The sequence below is a fragment of the Martes martes genome (genome assembly GCF_963455335.1).
Source record: "Martes martes genome assembly, chromosome: 2".
NCBI lineage: Eukaryota > Metazoa > Chordata > Mammalia > Carnivora > Mustelidae > Martes > Martes martes.
The window spans coordinates 80,477,093-80,489,390 of NC_137889.1; the positions used below are offsets into that span (position 1 = coordinate 80,477,093).

General features: G+C 36.2%; 1 protein-coding gene across 1 annotated transcript in view; it reads right to left on the reverse strand.

The window, feature by feature from the left end:
• ETFDH (electron transfer flavoprotein dehydrogenase) overlaps positions 1–12,298 on the reverse strand; it is a 31,569-nt gene that overhangs the window by 6,497 nt on the left and 12,774 nt on the right. Inside the window, exons 7-9 of the mRNA XM_080796759.1 lie at positions 6,424–6,570; positions 4,629–4,769; positions 3,040–3,183 (exon numbers count right to left, since the gene is read on the reverse strand). Of these exons, the coding sequence (XP_080652885.1) occupies positions 3,040–3,183; positions 4,629–4,769; positions 6,424–6,570 (432 nt within the window). The remainder of the gene's footprint in view (positions 1–3,039; positions 3,184–4,628; positions 4,770–6,423; positions 6,571–12,298) is intronic.

A 12,298-nucleotide genomic window follows, 5' to 3' on the forward strand; every position in this document is an offset into this window, starting at 1 on the left:
TCCTTTCCTCAGAACGAGGATTAGAACTATTATTTTTCTAAGACTTTTTCCTCTTCTTTTCTTCCCCCCTTCTTACCTACATGAGACAGATTTAGGACCAGGGCATTAACAAATTAAAATGTTATTATTTAAATATCCATGTCTAAAAATATTCCCTAAACCTAAACACCTATTATCTAAATTGTAATCTGCTTTTACATGCATTCTCAGTAACACATGATTTACAGAAGGTTCTCACCATGGCATCATTACAATTAGCTACTTCCTTAAAGAATATATTTTAATTAACTTAAGAATAAGCTGAATTTCCAAAATAAATTTTAAGACCATTGTTTGGACCTCAGTATATATTTCTCATGAAAAACAATGTAATAAGAGGTGGTGGTATTTTTTTGGGTTAGCCAGTAAAAGCTTATATATACCCTACAATGTAGTGACTAAATTAGATTGTTTGCATGGGAAAAGATACTCTCATCTATAGTTTGAAAAGGGAAGAAGAGAAAACCAATGCAGAGTTTTTTTTCTTCCTTCTGTAGTTTTTTTTTCTTTACGTACTTCCTAAAGTAAGCCACAGTCTTTGCTGACAAAGTGGTGGGTGGTAAGAATTTGGCTGATGGTGCTGAAAGGGGCTCAGAGGGAAGGAGGATAAACAGGGAAACCAGTGCCTCAGCTGCATGAGCAGTGAGGGATCTGTGGCCATAGCTCCCATCAATGACATAATTCTAACCCTGAGGGAGAGGCAGTGAAAAGCGAAGCTGGAGGGCAGAAAGAATGCTGGTATAAGATGGGTCAGAGTTCAAGTCCTTTCACGGTACATGTTGGGAATGAATTTATGATTATGGTTCTCAGACTGAATTCAGTATCAGAACTACCTAGATAAAAGTGTGTGAAATCAGGATCACAGAATAGATAAGACGGGGGAGGGCTTTCTGGAATATTACTAGCCGAAAAGAAATAATAGGAATTTGGATAATGACAACACTTTCCTTAAATAGGGCTGTGGCCTTGCTAACACTAGGTTTGACTCAAGAACCAGAAGACTGTGAAGTTTAATAAAAGGGCATGGATTGTTAGTACAAGTTCTTTCAAACTGGTGCATAAATCCTATGAATAAAAATCTTATGGACCAAGCAAAATGCATTTTTACATCCTGGGAGGATCCTACCCTATATCCTGCCCTATCCTATAGGGGCAGTGTTACTGGCAGCTGGGTATCTTGTTAAGGAACTATGGACTTAGGAAAAGTTGCACTGAGAAATGCACAAATAATTGGAAACCACATTAAACCACAAATAACTAGAATCCCTGCAGAAAAAGTAAGTTTTCGTACAGACTGAAAAAAAGAAAGAAAGAAAGAAAGAAAAAGTCACGTATATAGAAACCACCTCATTTATAGAGAATTGATGGTTGCCAGAGGGGAGGAGAGTGGGGGGATCGTAAAATATGTAAAGTGTATTAAGAGGTATAAACTTCCAATTATAAAGTAAGTATAATTTTAAAAATTACAGGGAAAAAAGTCATTTGTTAGCTAAAAATAAACAAAACCAAATGTTCTAAATTCTTGCTTATGGTACTTTAGAAACTTACTAGAAACAAATTTCTGAATCTGACTAATTGAAGCAGAAAATTTAAGTAAAATGTGAGTGTGTGTGTATATGTATATATGTGTGGTCACCTCTTCCCACCATTCTAAAAAATCATCTGAGATGTTGAAACACACAAGGCAGATGTTTTTAAATACAAATCTGTATATCCTATTGAATATACTGGAAACTGTACACTATACATTAAAAAGAGCAGAATTAGACTGACAGGTATTATAGAGACCGTGAAAAAGAACTGAATGGGCTTGAACACAGTTATGCAATTTAATAAATATTTGTTGCAAATGAATTACTACTCTAGAAACAAAACAACCTCCTGAGAAGTAATCTGATAGCAACAGAATTTAGGGATACTGTTATTTTAAGTTTCTAATGATTACATTTATAATTTAGCTATGATTTTACCTGACTTTATAAATTATTGTTACAGTAATAATAAAGTATTTGGAACTTCACTTTAAAGGTTAACTTCCCTCCCCCCTAATATTCTATAATCTGTTACTTTTACAATAGGATTGCCAAAAAAAAAAAAATCCAATCTATAACATGGTTCCATTTTCCTAGGTTATTAGAGACAGAAAGAATCATCTATAAAATAAAGACCAGGGAAGATAAGTAAGTTCCTTTAAGTCACTTCGTATAAATTTTAGAGCTAATTTTTTAGATCATCTTACCTAATATTTTTACAATAGTATTAACAGCTTTTATCATAGCTACCCAGGTTTTTATCTCATTCTCTATATATACTTAATACATTAACATTTTTTTATAACCGTGCTGTTTTATAGCCTGCTTTTCTTTTTATTTTTACCTAATGTCGTAGCTTTGACATCTTTTCCATGTCAATATCTGTAGATGTACCCATATTTTTAATGACTATAAAGTTCTTTGTAGACTTGAGTTACCAGTTTCTTCTTTTTTTCTGTATGTTGAATTATACACTGGATTCTTTTTTAAAATTTAAATTCAATTAATTAACATATAATGCTACATTAACATTTCATAAGAACTACTATGAACATACACTAAAATAGACAATCAAGGGCAAAGCTCGACAGAGGCCACCCAAAAGGCATGGATGTTAATTGGTAGTTGGGATAAATTAATTACCTTTGTGGAAAACTAAATCTTTGTTTCCTGGCAGCTAAGGAATAAAGGAAAATATCTTTGGATCATATAGTTTTAATTTTCTGGATAAAAGCCAACCAACCAACAAAAAGTCTATAAATTTATCTCAAGAAATCAATATATTCTTAAAACTAAATTCGTAGTGTAATTTAACTATGGTATGACACAGTCTTATAAACACTAGATGTCTTGCTAAAAGTTTCTTCCTATGAGATAAATTTCTATTCTCTATCTAAATTTATTACATTATATTTTCAATGTTTACTTTGTAAGGCAGAAATAAGAAATAAAAAGTTGGACGAGTTACCTGAAAGCCACCTTCATTCAGGGCTCTGGCTCCATATGCAATCCTTTTTCCACCCTCCAATGTTGGCTGAATGCTGGGATGGTGTTTCCACCTTTGGAACTCTCTAAATGGACTCAAATATGGATTCTGGTAGTCTAGACCAACCTTAAAATTTTTATATTTAAATTTGGTAAATTTATACAATTAGGTATTTTTATTTCAAATTATATCAAGCTAAAATGTGATCAATATTTATGAGAAAACATGTACATTAAATTTATTGTATTCAAAGTACTTAGAGAAATAGATGCAGTAACCCAAACTTAAATAAATAACTATTGAATAAAATCTGTTTGGAAAAGAAAGGGTAAACAAAAGGATACCATGTTTTTATAATTGGTCAAACTTTAAAAATTTAGAACATATTAATAAATCATTGTGCTCTGTAAATAAAAGCCCAAATTAGAAAAATATTTGTAGGTAAGTGTCTAACATTATGTTCCTACAAAAGGAGTTGTAATTACTTTTCATTAATCAGTACTCACTCTAGTAATCAACTAATAAGCTATATGTGGTACTACTGAGGCAAAAGTGAAGAAAGAGAATGTAATCATACTTAGAAAAAAGAGGACAAGAAATAGTAGAAGTTACATTTTATGAGGCATTATCAAAATGCTGAAATTGATAACCAAACTTTTTTGCTTTGAAAAAATTAAGTCACTGGAATAATTATACAAAGATGAGAAACTGAACACTTGGCTGGGTGTCAAAAAACATCAATAATGCAAAAATTTAATAATGTGTCATATACATGTCTGATTATGACATTAAATTATAAAGCTGCCCCTAACTGTAAGGTGCAGAAACCCTTATTTTTCCATTCCTTGCAATGTTCAAGACATAATTTACTGCAAAGATATAAATGGTTAAAAAGGGAGAAAATGCTTACATTTTTTAACAAATTATAGATTCAAACCCAGTGCTGATTTCATTTTTTGTGACAGCATGCCATAGTGGAAATTGGGCTTGGAAGTCACACAAACTCAGATGTGAATCCTGCTTCTGTCATTTAAAGATTTTTTTTTAAAATTTATTTATTTTGTGAGAGAGACAGAGTGAGAGAGAGCATGAGAGGGGGAGGTCAGAGGGAGAAGCAGACTCCCCATGGAGCTGGGAGCCCGATGTGGGACTCGATCCCAGGACTCTGGGACCATGACCTGACCCGAAGGCAGTTGCTTAACCAACTGAGCCACCCAGGTGCCCTGCTTCTGTCATTTAATGGGTATAATTGGAGAAGCTGTATAACTTGTTTGGACTTCAGTGTCCCGTCAGTAAAATAAGGATATACATACTTCAAAGGACTCTTACAAAACTTAGACCTCTCCGTGAAGCATAGGGCATAGTGTCTGGCATTTAGTAGCTACTATCACAAAAGCTATATGTGTTTAAAGCGATAGACCAATGCCTGTGATAACCACAAGCACTTTACCTACTGACAAAATGAGAAAGTGACCTTTAAATGAAAAGCATTTTACATGCTCCAGATTTTGTAACACTGATGATCCAAGGACTCTAACAGTACAGTTTTCCATAATTGGTCTGTAACTTACCACAAAACCAAGGGCTACCAGGGGTTCACCTTCATTTAAATGGTAGAGGAAGGAGCCTCCATAAGTATGTCTGTCCAAGGGCCAGCCAACAGTGTGATCCACTCTCCCTGGTTTCCACTTCTTTTCATCAATAATCCATAACTTAAAAAGAGAAGTCCTAGAGTATTATTTAAATTTTTTCTACTACCACAATATATCAAATTTGCCAGGTTTTTATGTCTTAGCTATGAAAATTTCAAGGGAAAAACTGCAATAAGAGAAACACAAAAAGTGTAATTCACATATCAAAGAAAATGTATCGAACAGCAGCATCATGAATTGGACTAAAAATTCGGTCAGAAAAGCTATGAACTCTTTAAGAAATTTCTTCTAGAAAATGATTAGATTTTCAAATTGGTTAAGACTTTCATGTGATTATAGGGAACACCACTGAAGAGATGAGGAAAACTTCTGCGGTGCTGGTAATGTTCTAGATCTTGATTTAGCTGGAGGTTCCATGGATATGCTCACCTTGTAAAAATTAATTAAGCTGTAACCTTAAGATCTGCTGCTTTCCAGTATATATGTCATTCTTCAATAAGACAGCTATGCTCCCCTGCACTCCCCTTTTCCCAACTGAAAAAAATTGTTCATCTATTTTCGGAATGATAAGGTTTTTTCTTCTTCTTTTTTTTTTTTTTTTTAAGATTTTATTTATTTGATGGAGAGAGAGAGAGAGCACAAGCAGGCGGAACAGCAGGCAGAGGCAGAAGGAGAAACAGGCTCCCCACTGAGCAGAGAGCCTGATGTGGGACTTGATCCCAGGACTCTGGGATCGTGACCTGAGCCTAAGGCAAATGCTTAACCGACTGAGCCACCCAGGCACCCCTGGAATGGTTAAGTTTCAAACTTTTAACAATTTCCAATAGAAACATCTAAAAATCAGATAATATTATGTTTGATGCACAACCTACCAAAACAAGCTTTTACGCACAATAAATCTAGCTATTACAGAACTGGAAATGTTCTGAGCTTTAACCCCCCAAAAATTTAAACAGAAGGGTTATAATGCATCTTTACACTCTAATAAGCCAAAGGTTTGGGAAAACAGAGATTGGATAAATTGAAAAAGATATGTAATAATTAATCTAACTAAATTTTAGGTTTCAGATCAATATACTATGGCTGAGTGTATATTTCATAAACTAAATTATCTTCTCAGTGCAATTCTGAAGAAACCATTCTTGTATGACCTGGTCACCCTACAAACAGCATAGGGGTACCATGTCAAATCTTACTAGGACAGATGGCATTACAATGAAAAGAAATTCATATCACAAATATTTTCAATTTCTAGTTTTTGATTTTAAGCAACGATTGATAAAACAATTACAACATGTAGAACCAATTTAGATAATAATGGAATTTGATCAGCAGTATTTTCTAGCCCCTTAAAAATAGCCCAAATATTTTCAGTTATGATGAACATTTAAAGTCAATGAAAAATATAGCAACTGTAAAATTACATCAATGTAGGGGCGTCTCGGTGGCTCAGTGGGTTAAAGCCTCTGCTTTCAGCTCAGGTCACGATCCCAGGGTCCTGGGATCGAGCCCCGCATCGGGCTCTCTGCTCGGCAGGGAGCCTGCTTACCCCCCTCTCTCTGCCTGCCTCTCTGCCTACTTCTGATCTCTGCCTTTCAAATAAATAAATAAAATCTTAAAAAAAAATTACATCAATGTTACAGACTACATTATAATACAAATGAGTTTAAACTCCATAGTTAAAAATTAAAATCACAAAAACAAATCAGGATACCTCCTTCAGTCCAATTCCATAGGTTTGGGGTTCACAATTGGCTCTCAAATCAAACTTCTTATATAGTTGCTTGGCTAGATGTCCATGGCAACCCTCTGCAAAAACTGTGACTTTTGCATGTAGTTCTAGTCCTCTCTCAAATGTTGTCTAAAAAATAAAAACATGTTAAATTGCAACATTTGACAATTTAAAAAATATTCACATTTTGGTCAGTTTTGAATTGAATAATGATACAGGTATAGAAGAAACAATACAAATACAAAATACTAGAAATAAAACTACTGTTGTAAGTAGAATCTAATTTAAATTTTATAATATATCCTGTGTCTTTGTTGTATTTTTCTTTTTTTTTTTACTTCCAAAGTACCTGAATGGTTAAGTGTGGTAAGAATTAAAAGCAAATAAAGCACGCTCATGCTAAAAATATTCTCTGCAAATGAAAATAAAATGAAAAGTGAAAATCCATTTCCTCCCTGCTCCTAGTTTTCTAGTTCTGAAGCAGAAAACATTATTAATAGCTTTCTTGTGAATCATGCCAGAAAATTTCCATGAATAAAAAACTATACAGAGCCTATTCATATCCTTCTAACACAAGTTAGAAGTAGAATCATACTAAGTATACTCTTTAGCTACCTGCTTTTTTCACTTTAATTTTACTTGTTCTCTATTGCTGAATGTATATTCTGAAACTGAATTTTCCAAGTGGAAAAAAAGCCACAATTGAAGTCTTTACCTCTCTTTTGCTCTCTGTATTTTGCACTTACACCTACCACAAGGCACTCAATAAAGTTACTTAATAAAGGAATGCAGAATAACCAGAAAAGTCTCTTACGAAATATATCTTTTCTGATATTTTTTTATTCATTTTATTTGCAAGTCTGTGTGTATGCAAAGACAAAAAGTAGTTTAATACTGACAGTTTTATAACGGTTTTTGCATTAGTTGAATGTAAAAGCAATATACTCCAAGAAAAGAATCCTCCCCCCCCCCCCCCCCGAGAGAGCTCATGATGGGGTGAGGGTAGGGGCAGAGGGACAATCTGGAGAGAAGGATTCCTAAGCAGGCTCCACACCCAGCACAGAGCCAACTGTTGGGCTCAATCTCAGGACCCTGAGATCATGACGTAAGCCAAAACTGAAAGTCAGACACTCAACTGACTGGGCCACCCAGGTGCCCTTAAAGCATTCATTTTTTATGTTTGAATAGATTCCCCTAATTTTTCAAACAATTCTCAATAGTGGACATTTAGGCTATTTCAGTGTGTTTCACTATTATAAAGCATTGCTTAGATGAACATACTTGGTGCTAAATATTTTCAATCTGAATGGTAAGAATTAACTCATTATTAATGTAATAAATTAATTACTTTGATTACTACAGAGTCTGAACATCTTTTACACATTTATTAGTAACTGCTATTTTTCTTGTGCAATGCTTATTAGTGTCATATATACGTATACATGTCTATTACACTTTCATACACATTCTGTAATTTCACTCAGTATCTTTTTATTTTGTTCTCGTCTGCTCACTCTTATTACACTTCACTCATCCATAAACCATGTTAACACTCTAGTACGTACAGTTTACCCAAATAAACACACATACATACTGAGATACATATACACTTAAACTTTTTTGGTTCCTGATTTGTTTTACAAAAAATAGGATCATTTAATACAATGTACCTTACTTTTCTCATTTAATAATACTTTTCTTTTATTCATCTCTATATTCCCATTGCCTAGCATAAAACTGGCACACTGTAGGTATTTATTAATATTTCTTGACTCAAAAAGGGAAAAAGTACTTAAAGCAGTCAGGGAAATGCAAATTAAAATAACAGTGACTTAGCACTGTACTTAGCAAAAATGTAAAATAAAGTTATATTTTTCAGTTACTGGACTGTGGGGGAAAAGCTTTTTTAAACATTTAATTTCAGGGGCGCCTGGGTGGCTCAGTGGTTTAAGCCTCTGCCTTTGGCTCAGGTCATGATCCCAGCATCCTGGGATGGAGCCCTGCATCGGGCTCTCTGCTCGGCAGGGAGCCTGCTTCACCCACTCTCTCTCTGCCTGCCTCTCTGCCTATCTGTGGTCTCTGTCTGTCAAATAAATAAATAAAACCTTTAAAAAAAATTTGATTTCAGTTAGTCAACATATAGTACGTCATTAGTTTTTGATGTAGTGTTCAGTTATTCATTAGTTCCGTATAACACCCATTGCTTATCACATCACGTGCCCTCCTTAATGTTCATCACCGAGTTACCCCATCCCAAACCTACCTCACTTTCCACAACCCTCAGGTTTTTTTCCCCAGAGTTAAGAGTCTCAGTTTGTCTCCTTCTTTGATTTCTTCCCATTCCATTCTCCCTCCCTTACCCTCTGATCCTCTGTGTGGTTTCTTATATTCCACACATGGATGAAACCATATGATAATTTTCTTTTTATGATTGACTTCTTTCATTGGGTGAGAAAATAAAAGATATGTCCCTTTCCTTCAGTCTAATCATGAGGCACACATTAAAGAAATACATGAATATATAAATACAAATAAATACAAATTATGACTAAGTGCTATGAAAGAAAACACAGGATGCTACGAGAGGGAATAAAAGAAGGAAATTTATGGATTGGGTGAACAGGAAAGGCTTCTTTGAAGAAATGACATTTAAGCTACGGACTCTGAAGAAAAGGTACTTAAGCATCTTTCCTTATAAGTAGTAATGATCTGGACTTTGCTCTTCTGTGAATTGCCGGTTTTTTAGATTTTGCTCATTTTTCTAAAATGCTGTCTTTTTTCTTGTTAATGTATATGTATACATTATAGGTAATCAAAAAATTTTTCCCCAATCTACAGTTTATCTACAGACCTTATAATAACTTTAGCATACAGAACTGTTTAATTTTTATACAGTTTAAAAAGGTCTGTCTCTTACGGGTTCATTATTTCTTGCCTTTATAGGATGGCTTATCCTACTTTTAAGTTGCAATTGTAATCTAGGTTTCCTTCTAATTTTTCAATTTTTTTTAAGATTTTATTTTTTCCAGAGAGTGTAAGAGACAGCAAGAGTACAAGCAGGGGGAATGGTAGGCAGAGGGAGAAGCAGGTTCCCTGCTGAGTGAGGAGCCCGGTGCAAAACTTGATTCCAGGACCCTGGAATCACAACCAGAGCCAAAGACAGATGCCTAACCGACTGAGCCACCCTGGAGTCCCTATTTTTTGTTTTAAGAAATCCTCAGAATTTTAAAAAAATAAAGGCCCAAACTCTTACTTGTTTTCAGATGGACATGCAGTTTTCCTGACACCAATTACAAAACAATTCAATCTTAATGAACTAAAATATTACTTAATATACTTCAGCTTCCTCTTAGAGGCAGTATGTCCCATAGTGTTCAAGAGGCAGGCCCCAGAGCCAGCCACACTGTTAATATTCAAACCCCAGACCCACTACTTACAGCCGTCTGACCTTGGGCAAATCAGTTAACTTCTGAAACTTAAAACTGTCCAAATCAGAATTCTTATAATCAGACGGCTATTAGATGTGGCACAGAGCTATTGAATAAGCAGTAGGATATGGGATTCTGTGACTTGGGTATTTAGAGCCATGTGACCAGATGAAGTCACTATGGAGAAAATGTAGATAGAGAAGGACTCAACACTGAGCCCTAGAGCCTCACTATTTACAGGATAGGAAGAGGATGAGCAAGCAAAGGTGACAGTAAGGAGTAAAACACAAGGAAAACCAAGAGTAGGTGTCACCAGCTAGACTGCAAGACCTGACCTTTACTGCCCACCAGCTTGTATTCACTAAACTCTCTTTCATTTTCTCTTAAGCTCTTCTTTCTGGCTTACCTTTTAAGTCTGGCAAATGAAACTCAGAGCCACCCCTCAGGTGATGGTGACTGCCCTGACAAGACCTCTCACTGGCCCAGGCCACCCAGACCTTTTGAGCTAAAGCCCCCGACTCACACCTGCACAGACAGACCATGGAGTGACCTCTGGAATGACCGGCAATTACCTCTACCTCATTATAATACTAACATCTCCACCCAAGGAGGAGCCTCAGCCTTATTTACATAATACACAATGTGTAATTAGGCATGTTTCCTTAAGGCGCATACATGGCACCTTATGCCTGTCTCTACATACAATGACAAGGCATCCCTATCTAAATATTCATCCTTACCCTAAACAAAAGGTACTCGTTCACCCTCTCTCAGGAGTAATGACCTCGGAAGCTATTCCCCATGATCTTATTTGCTGCAAATAAAGTTGACTTTGTGTGACAACTCCACCTGGTGTATCTGTGCCTCACCAAGGAGCAAACTCACATTGGTTCGGTGTAGAGAGCAAAATGCAGTCTCTCATGTCAAGCATGGCCCCGCATCAAGCAATGAGGCAAGCAGTTACGGTGCTGCAGCTAGAAGATATCGAGATACCGGAGATAACGCCAGGACCAATGTCAACTGAGACTCCTGAACTGATAACCAGCAGAACCAGAGGAGGTCTGCGGGGACCCAACACTGATGAAATCCCTTTAAAAAGAGAAGGATTTTGGCAGCAAGCTGTCCGACTCTTCAGACGTGACCCCTCTATGTCTGACCACTTAAAAAAGGCAACTGCCGCTGAAGGTTCTGCCCGATGGATCTCCGCTGACCAGAACCAAGAGCCTTCCCTGCTTGAACATCAGAAGCAGCAAGTGCCAAGAACTGACCCGGACCAGACGGAGGCTTTATCTCAACTGCACCTCCACAGACTGACTTCCCCGTTGGCTCTTAACTTCCTGCACCCTCTGTTATCTTGTTTGTTGTGTGTTCTGTCCTGCTCTGTGTGCTGTACAATTCAGTTACAAGGTGGTGTGAGAAGCCAACTGTGTCAGTGCTGCCTACTAGGATATCAAGTAAGAGAAGACCGAGAAGTGATTACTGGATTGACAAGGTGGGGGCATTTGTGACTCTGATGAGCCTTTTCAGTGAAATGGCAGGGAAGAAAGCCTAATGAGGTGTGTTTATTTAACAATAGAGAGTGGAACAACAGAATAAACACAGTCCTTGCTTCCCCCAACTCCAAACCTGTGGTACTAAAACAGTTATTTAAAAACTAAGAGTCTGGAGCTCACATCACTAAGGCTCCACTGTACTCTTCAATATTTTTGTATCTATATAAATACAATAAAGGAAAGATTTTTTTTTAAAGATTTTATTTATTTGTCAGAGAGAGAGAGAGAGAGAGAACACAAGTAGTGAGAGAGGCAGGCAGAGGGAGAAGCAGGCTCCTCTCTGAGCAAGGAGCCTGATGCAGGACTTGATCCCAGGAACCTAGGATCATGACCTGAGCTGAAGGCAGACACTTAACCGGCTAAACCACCCAGGCATCCCAGGAAAGATAAAGTTTTTATAACTACAAAGCCTCAAACACAAAAATTTACTTTTGAACAAATTTGAGAACATACAAAAAATGAAATATCAGAATAGTAGAACTTGTGTGCCTCAGTTCTGTTGTAATATTAAATATAAAAATCTTAAAAGAATAAGATACACTTTAAAATTAAATGATCACAATACAGGAAAGAATAACTATAACACAGGAAAGAATACAGGAAAAACAATATTCTTTTATCATTATGAGAAGCAGTAGTTGTTTGCAAACCTAGCTACGCACCAGAATTCTTTGGGGGCTTGTTAAAAAATAGCTTCTTGGGACTTCTCTAAGACACAGAGTCTCAAACCTCACAGAATTCTCACGAAACCAGTCAAAACTTTAGAATAACAATGAAGGAGGTAAGACTCAAGAGCTCTACCACTTGCTTATCTCTAAGCAGGAAGTAATGGGAAGCAGGAAAATTTGCTGGAGGAGACTCTACACTGGATTCCCC